This window comes from Cetorhinus maximus, chromosome 24 (genome assembly GCF_964194155.1).
Source record: "Cetorhinus maximus chromosome 24, sCetMax3.hap1.1, whole genome shotgun sequence".
Lineage (NCBI taxonomy): Eukaryota > Metazoa > Chordata > Chondrichthyes > Lamniformes > Cetorhinidae > Cetorhinus > Cetorhinus maximus.
The window spans coordinates 21,958,359-21,984,215 of NC_135902.1; the positions used below are offsets into that span (position 1 = coordinate 21,958,359).

The window sequence follows — 25,857 nt, forward strand, 5'->3', positions numbered from 1 at the left end:
ACCAAGGTTTCACATCTGAATGACATGAACACTGCTCATCAGAACAAGGAGCCATAGGCAAGGAGATATTCTTGGGAGTTTATTAACGAAGTGAACATTATGTACAAGTGATTAACACCCATGCCCAGGCTGTGCAACTGCATCTTCTTAACATTCCTAAGCCTACCGCTAAAATGTTCTTTTTCCTGTCTGCTACTGCACTTAGTGCAAATCTGGGACAGTGCCACCCACAGCTCTGGCTCTCTGATCTATTCTGTCAATTTATTTATACAAGATAAAGAGGTTTCAAGTGCTCGCAGTTTCAGTTACTGAAACTTTAAAAGATCTGGATGATTGACCAATTTATTGGGCAGCTGTAATAAAGTTGTTTTTAAGAAAGTGGGAAAGTTATCAATGAATGACTATGTTTTTAAAAGCTTTTTTTTTAAACACATACTACTGTCACTTCAGGCTTCATTGGTTCTCGACAGTGTATAATAGGTGAATGGGCATTGAAGTGCTATAGCTTGTCATGGGGGCATGAGGGGTCATAGGGGTTACTTGGAGGCATGCCTTGGCATGGGTATGAGGTCATAGGGGGTGGATAGGGGCCTGTCCCCACAATGGAACCAGCCAAGTTAGGAATGCGTCTTGTGGGCTTTTGACCCAAACCAACCTGCACCCTTAAAAGTCATTCCTGAAAAGCAGAAACACAGGGAATGGAGTTAGGAATCCCAGAATTAGGTCCTGGCTGCCATTTTTAAAGGGCTCCCAAGTCATTGGTGAAAATCAGGGCAATCAATTAGGGACCATTGAGCAGAGGAGATTCTCATCCAAAATATTAGTTTGGCTGAGCCGCGCACCGCCACCCCCTCTGCCTCTGCTGCTTTGACCTGTTGCAGTTCCATTCCCATTTGCCAGGTCAAGATTTTCCCTCAGTCAATCCTTTGGATATTTTGCTGAAATTAAATTGTGATATTGATTCACAGAGGGATTTTTGTTGCAAGAAAATTTCCCTTTATCAAATTACAGTTTGTTTTAGCTTTGAAGTTGTCTCAAACATAAGTTACTTCAGAAATCCTTCAGGAAATGTCACAAATGCTACAGCTCATTAACTCCCCCTGCCAACATCCTCCCCCCACCTCAGGATTGAAGAATAGACAAGGCAGACAATTCCTTACTGTACCATGGGACCCCTTTCCTGGGGACCTGAAAAAGTATCCCAAAATTCTGCCGAAGATTGCTGCTCTCATTATATTTTTACTGATTTATGGTCCTTGAGCAGCACTCCATTCTACTGACAGCATTCTCAGATGTTGCTGTAGCGATTTAACAGTTTTTTTGTTTCCTCATCATGGAGACACTTACTTAAGAAACTGATCTTCGCTTCCAGAGGGCTGAGTGTGTGCATTGTGTAGAGTTCCTGAATGGTTTGCTTCAGGATTGGTTCAAGGTTCAAGTTTACCATTGTGGTTTTCGGGAGGTAAGCCTGTAGCTGCTGCCTGCAGAGACAAAAACCTGAGTGTGAGTTATCTGACGTGATGCTAATCTGAGCTGTCTGTACAGTGCTATTCTTTACTATCCAGGGTGGTTCACACAGGGTTAAGGAAGAGCAAGTCTCCTATGAGCTCTCAGGGGAGGACAACTGTTCATTTCATTTAGAGAACTGAGAAAGAAGCAAGTGAATGAGAAAAGGGAGTGTGGCTTAGGGAATGGCGAAAGCTTTCAAGGCAGGGGTGGGGTGGGAGGGAGTGGTTAGGATGGGGGAATGGGCAACAGGGGGTGGGGTGGGCAGGTGGTTAGGATGGGGGAATGGGCACACTGCCACTATCTGACACGCTGACCTTTTTTCCTTCCTCAGCTATAATTGAAGATAAAAATGAGGAGGAATTTCTTCTCTCAGAGGGTTAATCTTTTAAATTTTCTACACCTGAAAGCAGTGGAGGCTGAGATATTGAATATATTCAAAGCTGATTTAGATTTTTGATCTATTAGGGAGTCAATGGGAGGGAGAAGCAGGAAAGTGGAGTTAAGGCCACAGTCAAATCAGCCATGATCTTACTGAATGGCTTACCCCTGCTCCTATTTCTTATGTTCTTCCTAGGTCTTTCATTCCCACTTCACTATCTGACAATCTCCACAATCCCAGTGAGCTGCAAGTTTCCTCTTCTTCAAAATAAACACAGAAGATGCTGTAAATGTGCAGCAGGGCCCTTTGCGTTTGAATTAAAAATAAAACCAGAGCAATTCATGTTGTTTTCTGGAGAGTTGGAGCAAAATCATTTATCCATTTTTCTCTGTTAGACGCTGATACTTGGTGTGTTTTTCTGTTGTTATTTCAGGTTTCCAGCTTTCACATGTTTTCTTCTTAAAACCTCTGTTTCAAGGTTTGAACTTTTTTAAACAGGTGCACTTTACCCCAAGAAAGTGTTTAGTACAATGATTCTTTAAGAAATCAATATCACTGATGTGAATGGACAGGGAGGTTAAGGTCAAGATGGTTAAAAATAGATCTTTTAAAAATTTCTTTCCAAATTAAATAAACTAATGAAATGCTGCTGAACTCCACACAGAAGACACCATTGATAAAACCTAAAAGAAAAATTAGATATCTGATAAATAATTCCTTCCTGGTCTTCAACCTCCCTCCATTGTAACCTTTCTTCGAATTCTCTATTTTATCAATAACATGAACAGCACTTAGCTGAACTTATCTTCTTCCTGGAATGTGAATATGCTCTTCTACTTGCTCTCCCTCCTTTCTGCAGCCTCACTGTTTTGAAATCAAGACTCATCCTACCATCTGTACACTGACTCATTCATTCAAAATCTCAAAACTGTAAAACTTATTTTTTCTCTCAGTATTACCTCACTCTTAAAATCCAAAATAATGTCACCTATTCACTATGTTCTAACTTACCAAATTTCTTTTGCCATTTTAAATCTTATTGGTATGTTGTACTGTGCCTTCAACACCTTTGCCTAAAAGGAGCTGTGATTGTTTCTGTGGTTACACCACTTACCCATTTGGCACAGGCCCTGCTCCTTTGGTTCTGTGCTGATAAGCTGCCAGCATTGCAGTGAACTGTTCTGCCTCACGGATGTTGTTTGGCAAATGCAGCTGTCCTTTTAGGTAGATGGGAAGTACCTGAAACACATCAGGAGCGGGTTAACTAAATAAGAATCAGTCACTTAAAAGGTGAAAGTCCAGAGTCAAAGGTTTACCTGATTATAATGTACATTAACATAGAGGTCATTGTAAAAATGCAAAGGTTCTTTCCAAGTAATGCGTCGGAATTGAAGACTGATTGAGTTATCGTCTAACAGGAAGTCAAAGATGTATTCATTACATTTGATGGGTCTGACAACCTTTCCTGCAAAGAAACAAAGACAACAGTGCTGATGAGGCTAAACTCTCTAACAATAAGGTATCAAGATAACTTCCACATGAAACAGGTAGAAAATCAAAGATGCAGCCTCCTCGTCCACCCAAAACTGGTGATTGGTACCTCTACTCTGCTGATTCTTCATGGCTTTCTATCTCTACATATCTTTCATTTGCTCTCCTACCCACCCCCTACCACCTTTCTGTACTTTATTCAGCTCTGTCTTTATGTACGTCAGTTCTCGATCTCTATCTCTATTACCCCTACCTTTGCCTGCTTGTATTTCTATACCCTCTCTCTACCTTTATCTTATTTCTTCCTCAGTTTCTAAGCCTTTAACCTATATTTCCTTTTTCTACTCCTTATGTATCTTAGTGCTTACCTCTAACTCCCCTCAATAACTCCCCTGAGTGAAAAAGTCTCTCTGTTGGTTATTTTATGCTTTGTGACTTTCACTCACCATTATTTCTGTCAGCAAAGAGGGAAAACTCCTTGGCTTCTTCAGAGTCATTAATCCCAATAGTGGCACAAATTTCCATCACTATTTCGTTTCCTACCTATAACCATAAGCAAAGCAGGTTGAGCATATTCTTCTATACTAGGGCAAGCAACAGAGCTAGTTGATCTGTTCAGGTCTGGAAGGTGCACACATATACACACATAAGGAGCTCAGTATTCACTCCAAGAATTTTCTCCAAAATTCACCTGAAATTGAAAATATTTATAAAGACAACAGGATTCTTATTATTCATTTTAACTGTTTAATTTTTAAAGCAGCTTTGATTTGACAGTCCTTGTTTGTCAGTGGAAGATTGAATTTTCCAGTCATTGCAATAATGGATATAAGTATTCTTATTTCAGGCATAGCATGAGTTAGATACAGAGTAAACTTCCCTCTACACTGTCCCATTAAACACTCTTGGGGCAGGAACAAGCATGGGTTACATACAGAGTAAATCTCCCTCTGCACAGACCTCATCAAACACTCCCAGGGCAGCGACAGCATAGGGTTAGATACAGAGTAAAGCTCCCTCTACAAGGTCCCTGCTGGGAGGGTGTTGGCTGCATAACGCTGTGTCTTTGTACATATACAGTAAAGAGTACAGGCTAGGAGCTATCTCTATGTTTAGGTCTTTACATGTCTCTGCTCAATACCACACTGACCCCTGGGTCTGAGTCATGTACCTTCTTACTTCAGTGTGTGGGCGGTGCTGTACTCAGTCCCACAATAAGCCTGTATGTGCCTTATACTACAATCCCATCAAGGTGCTTTAAACCTCAGCTTGGAAGCGTGCCATTATAATATGAGTGTGACATCACAATTGTGATCTGAGTGAGATTATAAACGGCAAATGTTGGAAGTACATCGGAATGTCATCAACAACAAAAGAGAGAAAATATGTTACTGTTACAGAACAGGAATGGGATTGACACTTTAAAGTCACAGGTGGCAAAACTGAGTGTTAACAATTTCCCTTGGGGTTCCAAAATGGCATCCAACGTACATTTGCAGATTTCTGATGCAAAGCATGCCAGAGACCATCTTGGCAAAAAGGTTTATGTATGTGCACTTAACAGCCACCAGAAGTATGCAAAGCAAGCAGGTCATGGCATCAGTTAGCATGCAATGCTAATTTGATGCCAGTCATGTCATTTTAGAATTGAACAGTCCAGCCAAGAGCCTCTCATAACCTTGTTGAACATGCATTCAACAGCAAGAAGGACCCTGTACCACACAAGTGTCATTTAAAGGGATCATCAACAACTTGCAAATTAGCTACTGGTTTATTTATTCTGGATGTTGGTACAATTCTACAAGTGTTTTTGCCTTCTTATAGTTGTTTCAAGTTTCAAAAGTTTACAGGCAGTTACGTAGTTGGTACTGAGGACATTTTTCTCACTTCAAAGCTTCTGCACAAATGTGTTATTTCCAGACATGAGTACACTAGTAGACCTTCCTCTTGGAGTTGAGCACAATTGCAAGAATGAACAGAGGCCAATATAGAACAGGACAAGTTGTTAGAAGAGGGACGAAGAGGAGGAGAAGCTCCCAGTAAGAGGCCACAGCCCAGACCTTCCAGTCTGTAGATGGTCTTACCCCTGAAGTACCCTAAAGATGCGCTGGGAGGCCCTTGGAAGTCCTCACTACACGGGAATTGCCCGGTAAGTTTCAATGCCCTTTGGGCAATTCCCTTGAATCTGGAGCCCTCCAAAACTCTGAGTTAAAGTTGGAGAATTTGGATGATTCCAACTCATTTACCAGAATAAATACCCAGGAAAAATTAGAAGGATTAAAACCAGTTCTAACTCCTGGTGAACTACGACTAACCGCCACCCTCCCACCCAACTCTCCACTGGACGCCCCCCCCCTCCCACCCCGACTAACACCACCCCACTGACCCCCCACTGGACACCCTGACTAGACTCCCTCTGACCCCATGACAGCTCCACAAAGTACCCCACCCAACTACACCCCAACAACTGCTCCATCCCCCAACTACCACTCGACTCCCCAAAACCCACCACCAACTCCCTGATCCCCCCACCTCTTCTGACTGCCCCCGACTTCCCGACTCCCAACTGCATCTCCACCCCTAAATATCACCCTCCACCCAAACTACCTCTCATCCACCTTGACTATACCCCCACCCTCCCAAACTGACTACATCCCACTCGATCTATCACACACCCACCCACGACTAGACCCCCCCACCCCCATCCGACTATCCAACTCCCACCCCAACTATAACCCCACCCCTTCTACCCCCCACCCCACCCATTCCTGACCACCATCCCTCCAACCCCCACCCCTTAAAACCACCCGTTCCCCCATCCATGACTACCTTAGTACCCCTCACCCCCAACTACCCCTCACCACCCATCCCTGACTAACATCCTTGTCTACTGCCCCCAACTCCAACTATCCCCCACCCACTCCTGACAATCCCTCTACCCCCCACCCCCAATTATCTGCCCAACCCTCCAACCCTTATCCATCCAACGCTCCAACCTCTCCCCTGACTACCTCCCTACCCCCACCCCAACTACCGCCATACCCCCACACCTGACTACTTCCCTACACCCACCACCGACTAACTCCCTACCCCCACCTGCATCTACCACCCTACCCCATCCTTGACTACACCTTCACCCACACCTCTACCCTGACTAACCCTCACCTGACAGACTGTTACAGAAGGTAAAGTCGCACGGGATCAGAGGTGAGCTGGCAGGATGGATACAGAATTGGCTTGGTCATAGAAGACAGAGGGTAACAGTGGAAGGGTGCTTTTCTGAATGGACAGCTGTGACTAGTGGAGATCCGCAGGGATCAGTGCTGGGACCTTTGCTGTTTGTGGTATACATAAATGATTTGGAGGAAAATATAACTGGGCTAATTAGCAAGTTTGCAGACGACACCAAGGTTGGAGGAGTTGCAGATAGTGAAGAGGATTGGCAAAGGATACAACGGGATATAGATTGGTTGGAGACTTGGGCGGAGAAATGGCAGATGGAATTTAATCCGGACAAATGCGAGGTAACGCATTTTGGAAGGTATAATACAGGCAGGAATTACACAGTAAATGGCAGAACCCTTAAGTGCATCGACGGGCAGAGGGATCTGGGTGTACAGGTCCACAGGTCACTGAAAGTGGCAACGCAGGTGGATAAGGTAGTCAGGAAGGCATATGGCATGCTTGCCTTCATTGGCAGGGGTATTGAGTATAAAAGCTGGGAAGTCATGCTGCAGCTATATAGAACCTTGGTTAGGCCACACTTGGAATATTGCGTGCAATTCTGGTCACCACATTACCAGAAGGATATGGAAGTGTTGGAGAGGGTGCAGAGGAGGTTTACCAGGATGCTGCCTGGTTTGGAGGTTATTAGCTATGAGGAGAGGTTGGAGAAACTCGGATTGTTCTCACTAGAGCGACGGAGATTGAGGGGCGACTTGATAGAAGTTTACAAAATTATGAGTGGCATGGACAGAGTAGATAGTCAGAAGCTTTTTCCCAGGGCGGAAGAGTCAATTACTGGGGGACATAGATTTAAGGTGTGAGGAGAAAACTATAAAGGTGATGTGCGGGGCAAGTTTTTTACGCAGAGGGTAGTGAGTGTCTGGAATTCGCTGCCAGAGGAGGTGGTGGAAGCAGGTACGATAGTGGTGTTTAAGAGGCAGCTTGACAAATACATGAATAGGATGGGAATAGAGGGATACGGACTCCGGAAGTGCAAAATGTTTTAGTTGATGGGCAATATGATCGGCACAGGCTTGGAGGGCCGAAGGGCCTGTTCCTGTGCTGTACTTTTCTTTGTTCGTTGACTACTTGCCTACTCCAACTATCCCGTACCCCTGACTAGCCCCCCCAAGCCCTCAGCCTGACTACCTCCCTAAACCCCAGCCTGACTACCCCCCAACCCTCCACCCCTGACAATTCCCCCATATCCGACTACCTTATCACACCTCCGTCCTTCTATCCACCCCTAATTACCCCCCATCCCGACTGGACACTCTCCTTCAGACCCTGTGGCTGGAATTTCCCAGCCCCTCACGCTAGCGGGATCTTCCAGTCCTGCCGATGTGAATGGAGATTTCAATAGCTCGCCGGCCCTGCCATGGGGAGGCTGAAAAATTCTGGCCTGCATCATAGCTGGGTCCACAAGTTTGTTGGTGGAGTTGGCCTCCACTTCCACACTGGAAAGGAGGGCCCCAAGCCCTTCATGAAGTCCTGTGCCATGTTGGTGCTGTACCCCTTCAGGCTCCTTGCAGGCTTTTCCAGTAGCATAAAACATTTTCTTGAGTACACCCATCAGTCTTCTGTATTCTGGCCCATCACAGTCCTAATCTGATTCCTTTGCAGCAGATTCCATCAACAACCTCATCTTCCAGTGAGCTTGCACCTGCACTATTCATGGTCCCATGCCCTGGTTGCAGTGCCCTTATGCCTGGTGTGTCACCATGTGAAGATCCTGCCTCTATGCTATCATACAAGATATGATTGTCAGTAGCTGAGTTAATGGCTGCAAGTATAAAATCAAGGGACAGTGTGTCTTCATTATCACTGTCGTCTTGGTCTTTTTTTTTAGATCATTTTACTATTTATCAATTTATGTAAAGCAACGCTTTAAATTCTTGATGGGCACAGCATCACATGAATCCTGTGCCCAATAGCCTTAGCAGGCAGGTTACTGCTGAACTTGGCACGCATCATGTCACTGTTTCCACGAGCACGGGTCACTTTGCCCCAAATGACATGGATCTTGTTTGGTTTACCACCAGGGGTGACAGTGTTGTTCTTTGCTTTGTAGACGTAGGCACATCTCTTGCCCAGGTAAAATTCTGTTTCATCATGGCAATAAACACCCTCAATCTTCAGGAGAGCAGTGTGCTCTTTTTGCTTTTGAAGCCCTCATTTATAGCCTGTAAACACAGCTTTGCACCATAATCTTCCAGGCATTGCCAGAGCGCTCAGGGCAGCTGGATTGCCCGCCCTGATACCAAGATGCAGGAAGAGGTTGCCTTGGTCTTCCTGCACTACCTGGGAAGGTTGCAGGTCTTGCATATCTGAAAGGAAAAAGGGATAAGGGTATGGTTGTAGTGAGGGGCAAGGGGAAATTAAGAAGTGCATGCTTCCTCCATTTGTACCTTGTACGTCAGAATAGATTGTAGCTTGAAGGGAAGCGGGATGTGAGATGGAGGACTAAGAGGATAGTGTTATCTTCTATGAATTCAGCCCTGTTGCTGGTCATGGCCTCAGGAAGGGATATCCCAGCAAGGGCCAGCACTGTTTCCTCCATGAGGCTTAGAACATGCACATCTCTCCCCCTCCGATTAGTTCCTGCTGCCTCCAGTTGTGCACCACCTTCTATAAGAGAGGAGAGTGTGGAGTGCACCTGTCATTGCTGAATAGCTAGCAGTGTGTGCATGCTGTAAGAAGTGTCTGTGAGGCTTGCAGCAGAATTAAGTGTGAGAGGGTGAGGTATGCGTCCTGACTGACAAAGATCAGGCCATAAATAGGCAGTTAATTATGCAGATTGGCTACCAACCACTGCCACACAGGCAGCCTCTCCTGGTGATGACCTGTCTCTGATCACCTTGAACGCAGCAATGCTTCAGTCCACTGACCCAATGCTAAGTTTTGTGAATATCCTTCTGTTCCAATTTCAAGCCGGGAAGATCCCACCCATGATCTCCATTACTGATGCTAACTTTTTATTCAAGATTTATTTAAAGAACTGAATTTAAATTCCTAGGTTGCTGTGATGGATCTGAACTCATGTCACTGGATCATTTGTCCGGGTCTCTGGATTACTAGCCCAGTAATATAACCACTGAGGCGGAGGGGTGGTTATGATGACTAGCATGTGTCAGAAGAATGCCAACAGTGCTGTGTTTTATCCCCATTCAAAATAGTCGAGAATGCTACCTGATGAAGAACCAAATCACTATGCTAGCACTCCCCTCTGCAACATGATCTGCCTGGTATTTTTCCAGAAGTACTTCTCTTCTGTCAGACATGTTTGATAGGGGATTCCCATTGATGTCAGCAGTGGCACTGACGGCAATTTTTCATGTTTTCATATTTGCCCAAAAACTGATTTAAACAGTTTCTGGAGTTGCAAAGGCACTTTTCAGCAGGTAGGATGAACTCAATTGGTAGGGGAGGCAGTGGGCAGGTGTGAAATTACAGTATCCAGTACAAAGTAAAGGTAAATTCCTGGTCAAAGAGGACATGAGATCCGCTTTATAGCAGAGACCACTGATGCTGCAACCAACTGCCTGATGATCACTTATCTGGGTACTTTCTGACCTCCACACTGCAAATTCGATGTTCGAAACTTCAATCTAAAAATAGTACATTCCAATGCATGCATTACTTGAGTGATTTTTGCCTGCCCAGTCTCCAGCCACTTGACATACCGAAAAGGGCCTGATCTTGGCTGTGTGTTCCAGCTTCCCAGGCAGGTACACAATAACTCTCCGAGAGCTGCGTCCTTTCTGTCAGATAAAGAGAGCATCATTCAAATTATATATGCTTTACTGTGCAATCAACCAATCAAAAATTAGGGAACTTTTTGGTAATTTGCAACTGTTCAGGGACTGAGGAACCATCTTCACTTTGATGGTCAGCCCGCACAGTGTCCATTTACTCTGCTCAGTAACTCTATTTCATATAGATGATTGGTACCTGACCCTTCAGTCCCTGATAATGAGAACTGCCCAGTCATAGAACTTAGCCCGTGTCTGATTCCCTTTGATATTTTTCTTATTCTTTCATGGGATGTAGGCATTTGTTGCCCATCTCTAAATGCCCTCGAAACTGCGTAGCTTGCTAGGCCATTTAGAGGGCAGTTAAGAGTCAACCACATTGCTGTGGGTCTGGAGTCACATAAAGGCCAGACCAGGTAAGGACAGCAGGTTTCCTTCCCTAAAGGACATTAGTGAAATAGGTGGGTTTTTACGACGATCGATGACAGTTTCATGGTTACCATTACTGAGGCTAGCTTTCAATTCTAGATTTTTTGTTTTTATTAGCTGAATTTAAATTCAATTAATTTGATTTGAAACCATTTGAACTCCAGAGCATTAGCCTGGGTCTGTGGATTACTAATCCAGTGACATTATCATTACGCCACCACCCCCTTGATGAAACTCACAATGATAGCTTCCATTTCAAGGCTGGATGGGGCACGTTGCCGGCCCCCAAATTGCAAATTGCGACGAATGTTGTCCAGACAAACCTTTGCTATTTCTGGGAAAAGAAAAAATAGACCTCATTTGTACAATTGAGCCATATTTCTACAAACTGCCTGCATGAATTTGTCCTTGTACTCATTCTCTTTACCCCTGTGATACAGCGTAAGAGATTTAGCAACCTATTAAGGTTATAACTATTGGGAAACACGGAACAGACTGGGGCTCTTTCCTCTAGAAAACAGGAGGTTGAAGGGTAACCGAATGGTGGTCTTTAAAATTGTGAAAGTGTTCAACAGGGTTCACAGGCAAGATGGGCAGTCTGGCCAGCAGGGAGCAATTTAGTCAGCAAGTGATAAGGAACCTGCAATTGGGATTTCCCCATGCATTTTGGAGCTTGAACTTGGTGGCATGTAACTCATAGGTGCCCTGCCCAGAGATCAGCTGGACAAACAACCTGGCCCTCCAGTCACTCAGGGAGCCAATCAGCACAGCAGCAGCAGGGGTTGCATTGGATTGGTGGAGATTGGGTATGAGGGAGGCTTGGCAGGAATGGGTGGTGGGGGGGGGGGAGGGGGGGGGGGGCGGCAGGAGGGTATCAACTGGGTGGAGAGCTTACCTGGGTGGGAGGGATTGATGGGTGAGGTCAGGGGGGTGGGGGGGTGCAGAAATGAAGGGTTGGGCTGTTGATCCCAGGGAGAAAGTTGCACCCTGAGTGGGGGAAAGGTCAGTGACTTTGTGGTGGGGCAGGGGTTGTTGGTGGCTTGGAGGCCTTGGATGGGGGGGTGGAAATGGAGACCTTGTGGTGGGATCAGAGACTTCGGTGGGAAGGTGGTCATGGTGGGGTGTGGGCCTGATCATGAAAGCTTCTCACACCGGCATCTAAATCAGGAGATAGGTGTGAAGGCACTTACCTCCTGAATCCACCAAGTCCTCACCTGAATTAAGCTGTCGGGTTTCCTGACTTTTTGGAAAATCCTGCCGAATAGAGCTAAAGTTCAAGACCTGAAAGCCAATGAGGCCAGTGGCATAATTATCATGTTCAAAGTTCCAACCCGCATCCTTGGATTGGGTTGTTCGCCCACCAATGTCTGGTCTCAGTTAAAGCTGCAAATGGGTGGGTTGGAGATTGATTTGGGTCGCGAAACAGATTTTTGAAACTTTACCCTCACCCTCAAACAAGACTTGAAAACATTTTTTTTTTTTGGTTAAAATTCAACCTGTTGTTTCCACTTGTGGGGCAGACAAAAACTGTGGACCATAAATATATGTAATAGGTAGACTGAAAGAAAGAGACACACTGTTGAACTTTTTGTCTTACACTCGTCAGGTCAGATGCAAGAATACCAAATTTCAAAGGAAGCAACAACTTATACTGCGTGAGAAAAGGGTCCTGTTTGGTTGGCAAGTTAATTTTTGGTTGATTTCTATTTAATTCAAAAAAGATGCAATGCCTGGGCATATTCCTTTTGTCTGCAGATGATAGGTCCCTACGTATGAATTTATGTAGCTTCTTGCAAGAATAAATGAGTCACATTAAATTGATGTTAGTGTAGTTCTTAATACACTTGAGATTGGACAGTACTCGCTGAACAATCATGGAATCACATCTAACGTTAGACATTATGTTCTGAGTTTTGCAAGCATGGGCTGGTTGAGTGCAGTTAGTACACTACCTATTGTGAACAGCTGAAGGTACATGCTCTTTGATACGATCTGCCAGTTGTTGGGACATACGGTCTACATACCTGGCATTGCACCGGCACTGAAATTCATATACCAAATTACTCATTTGTGTGGGTTGGTGGCAGAATCTCTTTAGTGGAAAATACCACTAACATTGCTACTGCATAGTAGTAGCATGAGAAAGCTAATTGGATTATCAGTCGGGCTCGCAATGTGGCTCACATACGCTTGCTAGAAGCTATACATGTCACTTACAGGGACCTGTCCTCTGCAGGCAAAAGGAACAGGTCTAGTTATTGCGTCTCCTTGGAATTAAACAAAAGCGTGGGGGACAATCGTTCCCTGGTGCATTCTCCATGGCAACACCTTAACCAATTAGAGTTGACTTGCCAACCAATCAGCACCTTTTCTCATGCAGTATAAATTTGTCATTCTTGTGCCTGAGGAGTGCAAGGCAAAAAGCTTCCATAGCTTATCTCTATTTTCAGCTACACTCAAGTTCTGTACTACCAAGCGATTATTTATTTAATAGTTACTAATAAATCCAAGGGAATTTAGGAGGAACTTCTTTACCTTAAAGAATGGATAGAATGTGAAACTTGCTACCACAGGGAGTAGTTTAGGCAAATAGCATTTAAGGGGAAGCTAGATAAGCATATGAGAGAGAAAGGAATTAAAGTCTATTCTGATGGGGTTAGGTGAACTAGATTTGGAGGAGGCTTGTGTGGAGTGTAAACACAATCATCAATTAGTTTCACCCACTAGGCTGTTTCTGTGCTGGAAATTCTGTGTAGCAATCTCTTTATTTTTTAACTTTTTTAACTAAGAAATGCTAAACCTCACCTCCCTCTCGATACACTATACCTTGGAAGTCGTGTTTGGAGTTAGTGCATATGTCCTCCAGGTAATTCAGGACAAAGGGCCTCAGGTTGCTTGTGCATGGATAGTAGCCCAAGAAGAGGTAGAGGGTCCGCCAGCCTCGCATGCAACTTTCCCTGTGCAAAGACATGAATAGTGTCAGGTATTCTATTTCCCAATATTCCCTCCTAATTTCTGTAAGGCACTGACCATTAGCAGCATAAAGTAGCATAGGCAGTGGCAGGCCTTTTCATTTATTAATTCATTCACAGGATGTGGGTGTCACTAGCAAGGCCAGCATTTATTGTCCATCCCTTGAGAAGCTGGTGGTGAGCCACCTTAGTGGCTTGCTGGACCATTTCACAGGTCAGTTAAGAGTCAATCACACTGATGTGGCCTCTGGTATCCTGCTCAGGTGGTACACATTTTACATGTAGCAGTAAGTGTTAACAAGCTACTTTGCCATTTAGGCTATCACATCAAAATTTCGATTCTATCTTCATCCAATATGCACATGTACACACAATGGTTGGTGTTTAATGAAGGCAACAACCAATCGTGTCAGCCTGTTCCTGCCCCACGGAACTCATTTCTCGTTACCTTGACTCCCTTCTCTCTCCCCTTGTCCAGTCCCTTCCCACCTACATCCGTGATTCCTCTGACACCTTACGTCACATCAACAATTTCCAGTTCCCTGGCCCCAACCGCTTCCTCTTCACCATGGATGTCCAATCCCTCTACACCTCCATCCCCCACCAGGATGGTCTGAGGGCCCTTAGCTTCTTCCTTGAACAGAGGCCCGAACAATCCCCATCCACCACTACTCTCCTCCGTCTGGCTGAACTGGTCTCACACTGAACAATTTCTCCTTTAACTCCTCTCACTTACTCCAAATAAAAGGTGTGGCTATGGGTACCCGCATGGGCCCCAGCTATGCCTGTCTCTTTATGGGGTATGTGGAACATTCCTTGTTCCAGTCCTACTCCGGCCCCCTCCCACAACTCTTTCTCCGGTACATCGATGATTACTTCGGTGCTGCTTCATGCTCTCGTCGGGACCTGGAAAAATTGATTAATTTTGCTTCCAATCTCCACCCCTCCATCATTTTCACATGGTCCATCTCTGACACTTCTCTTCCCTTCCTTGACCTCTCTGTCTCAATTTCTGATGATAGACTGTCCACCAATATCCATTACAAGCCTACCGACTCCCACAGCTACCTCGACTACAGCTCCTCACACCCCGCTTCCTGTAAGGACTCCATCCCATTCTCTCAGTTCCTTCGCCTCCGTCGCATCTGTTCTGATGACGCTACCTTCAAAAACAGCTCCTCTGACATGTCCTCCTTCTTCCTTAACCGAGGTTTTCCACCCACGGTCGTTGACAGGGCCCTCAACCGTGTCCGGCTCATACCCCGCACATCCTCCCTCACGCCTTCTCCTCCTTCCCAGAAACATGATAGGGTCCCCCTTGTCCTCACTTATCACCCCACCAGCCTCCGCATTCAAAGGATCATCCTCCGCCATTTCCGCCAACTCCAGCATGATGCCACCACCAAACACATCTTCCCTTCACCCCCCCTGATGGCATTCCGTAGGGATCGTTCCCTCCGGGACACCCTGGTCCACTCCTCCATCACCCCCTACTCCTCAACCCCCACTTATGGCACCTCCCCATGCCCACGCAGAAGATGCAACACCTGCCCCTTCACTTCCTCTCTCCTCACCGTCCAAGGGCCCAAACACTCCTTTCAAGTGAAGCAGCATTTCACTTGCATTTCCCCTAACTTAGTCTACTGCATTCGTTGCTCCCAATGCGGTCTCCTCTACATTGGAGAGACCAAACGCAAACTGGGCGACCGCTTTGCAGAACACCTGCGGTCTGTCCGCAAGAAAGACCCAAACCTCCCTGTCGCTTGCCATTTTAACACTCCACCCTGCTCTCTTGCCCACATGTCTGTCCTTGGCTTGCTGCATTGTTCCAGTGAAGCCCAACGCAAACTGGAGGAACAGCACCTCATCTTCCGACTAGGCACTTTACAGCCTTCCGGGCTGAATATTGAATTCAACAACTTTAGATCTTAAACTCCCCCTCCCCCCATCCCCATCCCGTTTCTCCCCCCTCCCTTTTTTTCCAATAATTTATATAGATTCTTCTTTTCCCACCTATTTCCATTATTTTTAAATCTAAAACTAAAACCTTGTTAGTCTTTCCACCCCACCCCCACTAGAGCTGTACCTTGAGTGTCCTGTCTTCCATTCTTAATTAGCACTTTTCTTAGACAAATATCACCACCTTCAACACCTCTTTGACCCTTTTGTCTGTGACATCTTTTGATTATCTGCTCCTATCACTGCTTGCTTGTCCCTACAACCACCCCACCCTCAACTTCTCTCTCCCCCCGCCCCCCCACCTTAAACCAGCTTATATTTCATCTTTCTCCTAACTATGCTTCAGTTCTACCGAAGGGTCGTGAAGACTCGAAACGTTAACTGATTTCTTCTCCACCGATGCTGCCAGACCTGCTGAGTTTTTCCAGGTAATTCTGTTTTTGTTAAGGGGTCTCACCTGTTGGCTGCAGAGCTGTCATGAGCCCTATGTTGCCTCCTCTTGTGAAGGCTGACCAAATTAAGTGCCAATTGGGTGCTTAACTGAGCAACAGTGAGCCTTCCACAAGATCAAGGAAGTTGGGGGTGAAAATCTCATGCCCCGAGAGCTGCCAGCCAATCCGTGCACCCCCCACCCACTGATAAGGTTTGCTTTTTGGGCTTCCTGCATGGCCCGCCACTGGTTGAACACCAGCAATGGCAGGATGAGGCCCTTAAGTGGGTATTAATTGCCCAATTTACAGCTTCAACTGGCAGTGGGGCTAGAAGGCTGACCACAAGCCTTCCCACCTTGGACTTAATCGGGGCAGAGGTGGGATGATGGCGGCGGGGTCTCCACCTGTCACATTCCCACCTGATTAAATGCACGCCCGCCACTAAACTTGCCTCGGTGGACAGCATTAAATTCCACCCAAAATAGCAGGAATCATTGGTCTGGCTGATTTCTTCTCTCCTTCCCTAATCTAGGTTAGCAGGCCAGGGATAGAATTTAGGGCCTACCTGGTCTCAACATAGTGAGCAAAGTACAGGCCATGTGAATAAATGAGCAGATATTTACCGTAACCAGCTATTTACAGTCTACCTTCTCAGCAACTCCCAGTGGTGGGCTGACTCAAATATTTTATGTATCCTGATCACCATCATTTGTTTTATTTTGAGTATTTATTTTTTGGTAATTGCTGGACTCAAAATTGCCGAACTCATTTCTGGTGTTCAGAGAATTCCTCCCACCTTTGATATTCAGATACTCACTCCTGGGCCAGTGAAACCATATAGATTAGGTAAAGACATGTCCTTGCACAGTGTTTGACCACTAAACTTCAACAGGTTAAAAAAAGACTGGATAACTGCCAACAATTCCACATCTCAAACAATCCCTTTTGGCCTTTGTTAATAACTTAGTGCTATTCTGTGTGCAGTTTTAACATGTCTTCTGTTGAAGAGAGTGCACAAGTCCATAAAAGTGAACAAACACAGTTGAGTCAGATGTAGACATCGGAAACAAGAGGAGGCCATTTAGACCCTTCAGCCTGTTCTGTCATTCAATGAGATTATGGCTGATTTGTGACCTAACTCCAGGGTCACACTGTCTTGTCAGATACATATTCCTACTCAATCACACTTGGCATTTTTAAATAGTGCTCTTGCTGTCATTTAATACAATCCTTTCTTTCACTCTCCCATGCATCATTCCCTAACTGAACGTACAGGGAAGGAACTGACCAACTCCAAGGCCTTTGCCAGTGCCACTCTTGAATTAATGATTAGATGTGCAACAGCACCTCAGATTAAGAGTTCTCACTTCACTGCAGATCCTCTGTCATGCTGCTGAAATGCAACTCAGCCCAAGTAACAATGACAGATAGTGCAAGTGCAAATCCGAAACGTAATTCTGGTATCTCAGGTGCTGGGGTATTGAGCAGCTGTGGTGTGAGGCCACTGTATTTTCGCAGTGATTCTACACTGTGCTATGACCATGTGAAGGCCCTGGACACTTACTTCTTGGGATTATCTGTGACTTGCTTGATGATCTGGCAGCAGATCTCATCATGTAGCAACTCCTTCTCCTTACAAAGCTGTATGAAAGCATAATGTGGTCAATCTGTTAGTAAGAGATACTTGAACATTTCAAGGAGCAAAGACTTTAGTAACTTGGACCAACTTTTGATTTTCCTTCTGTATTGCTCCTCCTCTCCTGGAAGTTACAGCTTTTGCAGTGAAACGTGACCTCGGTTTTAGCGGCCTTCTCCCTTGGAGGCCATCGGAACCTGGTACTCACCAGCCACTTTCCACAGACACTTTTCCCAGGCTCAAGTGACCATTTATGAAGCATGAGCTTTGACCAGGGTGACCAACTCTGAGGGAAGAAAATAAGGGATATTTCGGCAGAGTTGGGGGTGGTGGTTGGGTGCTGACGAAACCATAGGAACGGGGCGAGGGTTGCTGCCAAAGCTGGAGGTGGGGGTGTGTGGTGCCGGTGGGATGGGATGGGGTGGGGGTGGGGGTGGGGGTGTGTGGTGCCGGCGGGACGGGATGGGGCGGGGGTGGGAGTGGAGGTGTGCGGTGCCGGTGGGACGGGATGGGGAGGGGGTGGGGGTGTGCAGTGCCGGTGGGACGGGATGGGGAGGGGGTGGGGGTGGGGGTGTGTGGTGCCGGCGGGACGGGATGGGGCGGGGGTGGGGGTGGAGGTGTGCGGTGCCGGTGGGACGGGATGGGGAGGGGGTGGGGGTGTGCAGTGCCGGTGGGACGGGATGGGGAGGGGGTGGGGGTGGGGGTGTGCGGTGCCGGCAGGACGGGATGGGGGTGTGCAGTGCCGGTGGGACGGGAAGGGGCGGGGGTGGGGGTGGGGGTGTGCGGTGCCGGTGGGATGGGATGGGGTGGGGGTGGGGGTGTGTGGTGCCGGTGGGACGGGATGGGGTGGGGGTGGGGGTGTGCAGTGCTGGTGGGACGGGATGGGGCGGGGGTGGGGGTGTGCGGTGCCGGTGGGATGGGATGGGGCAGGGGTGGGGGTGTGCGGTGCCGGTGGGACGGGATGGGGTGGGGGTGGGGGTGTGCGGTGCCGGTGGGACCGGATGGGGTGGGGGTGGGGGTGTGCGGTGCCGGTGGGATGGGATGGGGCGGGGGTGGGGGTGTGCGGTGCCGGTGGGACGGGATGGGGTGGGGGCGGGGGTGGGGGTGTGCGGTGCCCGTGGGACGGGATGGGGTGGGGGTGGGGGTGTGCGGTGCCGGCGGGACGGGATGGGGTGGGGGTGGGGTGGCTGCTCCTCATCTCTCCTTTCAGCTTCCCAACAGGCAGACACTCACATCTCTTCCCAAATCTCCTCCCAGAATGGACACACTCACAGACTCCCTCCCCTTAATCCCCCTTCCTCCTGTTCACTCAGAAGCCCCCCTCCCCAATACTCCCTTGGGCCTGGCCGGAAACCCCCCCACCCCCCAAGCCTGCCTGAAACCCCCTCCCCCTCAGGCTTGTGCAAGATCTGACCCCCTGGACTCAGCCTGTGTGCCACCACTGCCACTAGACCTGACTTCAGATCCCCCGCAGCCTGTTTCCAAGTCTGGGCTGAGTGCGGCTGGCCTGGGTGCCCCCTATGTCGCCAGAAGCCCCCCTCCCACCACTGCTGAACGCCACTGGAACCCGCAGTCACCACTGGACTCCACCTGCTGCTGGATCCCTGGCAACCGACCCCCATTGACTGACCCTCCCCAGGACACCCCAACCCCAACCACCACACCTACCGAAGCCAAGCAACTCTGAGAGGAGAGTGCTGGCCAGTGCTCCTGCTCCCTCGTGGCTGTGTGGGCTTGTGTCTGCACATGTGCTGGCTCTGGACTGCACATGCGCTGGCTCTGGACTGCACATGCGCAGCAGCACAATGCACAGACACAGTGTCCTCAATCACTGCCTGGAGGAATCCGGGACAAATGGCATCCCGGAAATCTATGCACAGGATATAGCTCTTGGGAAGCCAAATTCTGTGACAATTCCAGAAAATCCAAGATGGTTGGTCACCCTGGACTGAGGGTTCTTAAAGTATTGGCCTGATCCTAAACTCACTTGATGCTTCCTGACCAAACTTATTGAAGAGAATCTCCGTGAAGACTTTTCCTGTCATTGAGCTCAAGGCAATTGTCACACCCTTAGCAATGTCTCAAATTGAGTTCAGCTGGAATTTTTCGAGGATGTAACTAGTAGAGTTGATGAAGGGGAGCCAGTGGATGTGGTTTATTTGGACTTTCAGAAGGTTTTTGACAAAGTCCCACATAAGAGATTGGCGTGTAAAATTAAAGCGTATGGGATTGGGGGTAGTGTATTGAGATGGATAGAAAACTAGTTGGCAGACAGGAAACAAAGAGTAGGAATAAACGGGTCTTTTTCTGAATGGCAGGCAGTGACTAGTGGGGTACCGCAGGGATCGGTGCTGGGATCCCAGTTATTCACAATATATATTAATGATTTAGATGAGGGAATTAAATGTAATATCTCCAAATTTGCAGATGACACAAAGCTGGGTGGGAGGGTGATCTGTGAGGAGGATGCAGAGATGCTTCAGTGTGATTTGGACAAGCTGAGTGAGTGGGCAAATGCATGGCAGATGCAGTATAATGTGGATAAATGTGAGGTTATCTATTTTGGTAGCAAAAACAGGAAGGCAGATTATTATCTGAAAGGCTATAAATTGAGAGAGGGGAATGTGCAACGAGACCTGGGTGTCCTTGTACACCAGTCGCTGAAGGTAAGCATGTAGGTGCAGCAGGCGGTAAAGAAGGCAAATGGTATGTCGGCTTTCATAGCCAGAGAATTTGAGTACAGGAGCAGGGATGTCTTGCTACAATTGTACAGGGCCTTGGTGAGACCACACCTGGAATATTGTGTGCAGTTTTGGTCTCCTTATCTGAGGAAGGATGTACTTGCTATAGAGGGAGTGCAGCAAAGGTTTACCCAACTGATTCCTGGGATGGCGGGACTGACATATGAGGAGAGATTGAGTCGATTAAGATTATATTCGCTGGAGCTCAGAAGAATATGGGGGGATCTCATAGAAACCTATAAAACTTGAACAGGACTAGACAGGGTAGATGCAGGAAGGATGTTCCCAATGGTGGGGGAGTCCAGAACCAGGGGTCACAGTCTGAGGATATGAGCTAGACCATTTAGGACTGAGATGAGGAGAAATTTCTTCACCCAGAGAGTGATGAGCCTGTGGAATTCGTTACCACAAAAAGTAGTTCAGACCAAAACATTGTATGTTTTCAAGAAGGAGTTAGATATAGCTCTTGGGGCGAAAGGGAACAAAGGGTATGGGGAGAAAGCAGGAGTAGGCTATTGAGTTGGGTGATCAGCCATGAACATAATGAATGGCGGAGCAGGCTTGAAGGGCCTGAATGGCCTAATCCTGCTCCTAGTTTCTATGTTTCTAACACAGCAAAGGTTGGGAATTGATTCTGGGATCTGGCATTCAGTATAAGACCAGGGAAATGCATAAACTGCACGCTATCAGTGATCTGCTTTAAACATTTATTTGAAATTACCTTCAATAAACTTAAGGTAATCAAAAATGCTGCTGCCCAAATCCTAACTGATACCAAATCCTGTTCACCATCACCTCTGTGCTTGCTGACCTTGGCAACACCTCAATTTTGAAATTTTCATTCCTCCATGGCCTCGCTCTTCTCTATCTCTTCCAGCCTCGCAGCCCTCAGAAATATCTGCGCTCTGCAATTCTGGTCACTTGAGCATTGCCAAACAGAAAGTTCCTAAAAAAAGTAATGTTCTGAAAGAGACCAACTCACCTGGAGGATGCTCTGTACATAATCTTTGTCGGATTGATGCTTCTCAGGGGGCTGATCTCCCATAAACCTCATCAGAGCTGCAGAGAAACAAGAATTAAAGAGAGAAAAGGGCTGCATGTATCTATACCTGGCTTATTGTAGAGATCTCCCAAAGCACTTCACACAATGAATGATGCCTCATGTCTTTTGTTTGCATTGTGAAAGTCAAGGAGAAACCCAATATCTGCTGAATAAAAATAGCAAAATATTGGGCTTAACCATTTGATAATTCTGAGATCATTAACTCCCAGCTCACCCTAAATCTCCATCAGCCTCAAACCTTTTGTCATTAACACCCAAACCTGGTTGTCACTAAACCACCGAATCCTGTTTTTTTGCATCCTAAACTATTATTGTTAATAACCGCAAACTTGTCAACTCTAACCCTCAAAGCTAGTTTTCATTAACGCCGTTAACAGCTGTTATCACTAACTGCAAATCCTATTGTCTTTATCCCCAAACCTGTTGCTGCTCACCCCAAATCACGCTGAGAGTAATCCAATGTCCTGACATCACTAAACCGCTTGAAATGGTACAAATCAGGTTTAAATATTCCACCATTTAATATCACCACCCTCAACACCCCTTTGTCCTTTTGTCTATGACATCTTTGGCAGTCTCTTCTTGGTCTCCGCCTATCACTGGCCCCCTATCGAGCTCTTTTGTCCCACCCCCTTCTACCAGCTGATATTTCATCTCATTTCTATATGTCTTAGTTCTGATGAAGGGTCATACGGACTCAAAACGTCAACTGTATCCCTCTCCGCAGATGCTGTCAGACCTGCTGAGTTTTTCCAGGTATTTTTGTTTTTGTTTTAAGTGTTCCATCCTGTGACACTCACCCATGAAATTCTTTGCAGCAAGCTCACTTAGTTGATTGTCAACAATATAAATCAGTGACTCCTGGATGGGAACCTGCAACCAGAATTACGTCAGGAATTAGACACAAAGACACTAAAGTCGCTTTCCCAGGCTCCCTGTGCTAACTCAGTTTATCTTTGTATTCTTATGATGCATTTTTGACCAACGTGGAATACATAACATTTATTTAATTCTCATTTGCCTGCTTAAATGTATAACTAATTTAAGACTTTTTTGAAATCTTCAGTTGTTTCCTACTTTTCAACTAACTTCCTATCCACTCCAAAGATGTTCCCTGCATTCTTGTGGCCTTTAGAAGAAATATTTTTCTTGCTTGTAACGCAGTGATAAATGCACTCTTTACATTGATTTAGCTAATGGTGGAAATCTTCCCTAGTTTAACTAAAGTTCTTCCATTTTTAACTTTGGCGTTAACTTAAGTTTTCTGAAGGTCCAAATAAATAACATCATAGGAGCCCTTTCTTTGTCTAGGATGCTGATGCTTAAGTTGTTGCTGCACAGACATCCCTAAAGCCTGCCCTTGAAATAGTTTCCCTCTTTTTTAAAAATCTATGATAATCATTAGGCTAATACACCTGGGTCAGATTAGTGTCCCTTTAAAAACACAAGTACCAAGTTAGTTGATCAGTGACCAGATTAATTCCTTCATGCCAGTGCTCTACAAATCTCCTTCCCGGTTTCTCTCAGAACCCTGTGGCATTGATTCAGGGTCTTTGTCAGTCTGAATGAATTTTCTATCTTTCAAGCAACTCTCATGCCATTACCATTCACAAATATAAAGAGAGTAATTCCGGTTTTCCGATTGCCATGTAGGCATTTCACTTTCCTCACCTCCTGATTGCCACATTCTCTTACCTTGGTGTGCCGGACCAGGTGATTGGGATTTTTTCCTTCTGCGTTCATACCCTTCCAGCCATTCCTAGAATCAGAGCGAGAGACAGAAAAGCCAGTCTCACTAACTCACACTCACATTTGTTCAGTGCAGTAGATTTACAGAACTACACAACAGAGACAAACTTTTTGCTCATCAGAAGCACACCTTAGGGTCTGAGATGCCAATCTCAGTTCTGTTTTTGGATTGATTCCACTGTAGATAGTGAGATTGAAAAAGGAACACGGAATTCAGAAGGGGCAATTTAAGTGGTTAGTGCTGAGCTCAAGTCCAGCTTAGAGAATGGCCTTGCAGATGGCTTTGGGATTCAGACCTTCTGCAGCCAGCTTTCAAACATATTAATATGTATATCAGCCATTCAACACATATTGGGTGGTGGTTTGAGTATTCTGGGATGGTATGCATACAGAAACTGGGGGTATATGGAGTCCAACCATATGCAACCTAAGCAATGCTGTGACAGAGTAGCTTTCTGCAATCTGTTATCAATATTCTTTGCTGAAATCCCATAATAAGCAGCAGAGGAGCATCTCTCATGAACGCTTGCACTGCTGATAATAAAATGTTAGGACTAGTGTAAGGTTAGGCTGGTGTAAGCCAAGTCAGAAGAGAACATGGCTTCAACACACTGAGGAGCCAGACAGTGCACGTGGTTTTTGGAGGGCTCGTTCAATATCCTATTCACAGAGATCAGTTAACTATATGAGACTTGACAGTGACATGTGTTCAATAGCACAGGAAAAGACAGCTGCTTCTTATGTTGGTCTTCAGGAAGGAGAGCTTCAGATTTCTGGGGCATTGGGACTGGTTCTGGGGAACGTGGGATCTGTACAAGCCATACACGGTCTACACCTGAATAGGACTGGGATGAATGACCTTGCCGGGAGGTTTGTTGGGTGAGGTTTAAGCTAGATTGGCAGGTGGATAGGAACCTGAGGGCAGATTCAGATAGGACAAAGCCAGAGCAGGAAGCAGGAGACAGAAAATTAGCGGGTGACTCTGAAAGACAGAAGAAGCAAAGTTGAGAAGGTTTACAGCACAGGAATTTGGCAATGTTAAAAGGTATTTATTTAAATACAAGGAGTATAGCAGACAAAGCCAATGAGCTGAGGGCACAGATAGGCAAATGGTAGCATAATATCATTGCTATAAAAGAAATTTGGCTTAAAGAGGGGCAGAAATGGCAGGTTCTAGGTTTTAGGTCTTAGGAAAAACGGATAAAACAGGATAAAAGAGCGTGAGGAGAGCAGCGGAGACAGAGGATAAAAGTGAACGAGGAGAGTGGCCGAGACACAGGATAAAAGTGAATAAGGAGAGCGGCGGAGACACAGGATAAAAGAGCGCGAGGAGAGCGGCGGAGACACAGGATAAAAGAGCGCGAGGAAAGCGGAGACACAGGATAAAACAGCGCGAGGAAAGTGGAGACACAGGATAAAAGAGCGCGAGGAGAGCGGAGACACAGGATAAAAGAGCGCGAGGAAAGCGGCGGAGACACAGGATAAAAGAGCGCGAGAAGAGCGGCGGAGAGACAGGATAAAAGAGCGCGAGGAGAGCGGCGGAGACACAGGATAAAAGAGCGCGAGGAGAGCGGCGGAGAGACAGGATAAAAGAGCGCGAGGAGAGCGGAGACACAGGATAAAAGAGCGCGAGGAAAGAGGCGGAGACACAGGATAAAAGAGCGTGAGGTGAGCGGCAGAGACACAGGATAAAAGAGCGCGAGGAGAGCGGCAGAGACACAGGATAAAAGAGCGCGAGGAGAGCGGAGACACAGGATAAAAGAGCGCGAGGAAAGCGGCGGAGACACAGGATAAAAGAGCACGAGGAGAGCGGCAGAGACACAGGATAAAAGAGCGCGAGGAGAGCGGCGGAGACACAGGATAAAAGAGCGCGAGGAGAGCGGCAGAGACACAGGATAAAAGAGCGCGAGGAGAGCGGCAGAGACAGGATAAAAGAGCGCGAGGAAAGCGGCGGAGAGACAGGATAAAAGAGCGCGAGGAGAGCGGAGACACAGGATAAAACTGAAAAAGTGATGTCACAGGAAAGCTTGGACCTGATTGGTTAGTAGGAAATCTGCACCAAATTTGAAAAAAACACTGTAAAGCTAATAAATTAACTAAGTAGAGATGGCTGGGCAGGTGATGTGCTCTAGCTATATGATGTGGGAGCCGGCAGATCCCATTTCGAGCCGCAGTGACCATATCTGCAGCAAGTGTTGGTTGCTGGAGGAACTCCGGCTCAGAATTGATGAGCTGGAGTCCGAGCTCCGGACGCTGTGGCACATCCAGGAGGGGGAGAGTTACCTTTGTATCAGGAGGCTGTCAGACCCGGTAGATTAAGTACCTCAAATTCGGTCAGTGGTCAGGGTCTGCAGGGTGTGACTGCAAGTGAGGCAGGTAGAGGGATCCTGTGTTCAGGAACAGAGGAGCCTCAGCTCTTGACCTTGTCCAACAGGTACGAGGTACTTGCTCCCTGCGTGGATGAGGAAGAGGGCTGTAGGGAGGATGAGCCAGCTGACCACGGCCCTGTGGCACAGGAGGC

The 25,857-nt window shown here is 46.6% G+C and overlaps 1 protein-coding gene and 1 pseudogene across 1 annotated transcript in view; both read right to left on the bottom strand.

Annotated features, from left to right (window-relative positions):
* Positions 1-617: 617 nt before the first annotated feature.
* myo15b (myosin XVB) overlaps positions 618-25,857 on the bottom strand; it is a 461,255-nt gene continuing 436,015 nt past the window's right edge. Inside the window, exons 54-65 of the mRNA XM_078529125.1 lie at positions 23,283-23,346; positions 22,388-22,460; positions 21,507-21,583; positions 17,712-17,788; positions 13,612-13,742; positions 11,025-11,119; positions 10,288-10,365; positions 3,826-3,922; positions 3,205-3,353; positions 3,003-3,127; positions 1,348-1,481; positions 618-676 (exon numbers count right to left, since the gene is read on the bottom strand). Coding sequence (XP_078385251.1) covers positions 618-676; positions 1,348-1,481; positions 3,003-3,127; positions 3,205-3,353; positions 3,826-3,922; positions 10,288-10,365; positions 11,025-11,119; positions 13,612-13,742; positions 17,712-17,788; positions 21,507-21,583; positions 22,388-22,460; positions 23,283-23,346 — 1,159 coding nt within the window. The remainder of the gene's footprint in view (positions 677-1,347; positions 1,482-3,002; positions 3,128-3,204; positions 3,354-3,825; positions 3,923-10,287; positions 10,366-11,024; positions 11,120-13,611; positions 13,743-17,711; positions 17,789-21,506; positions 21,584-22,387; positions 22,461-23,282; positions 23,347-25,857) is intronic.
* On the bottom strand, positions 8,492-8,824 carry LOC144699565 (large ribosomal subunit protein eL33 pseudogene; annotated as a pseudogene).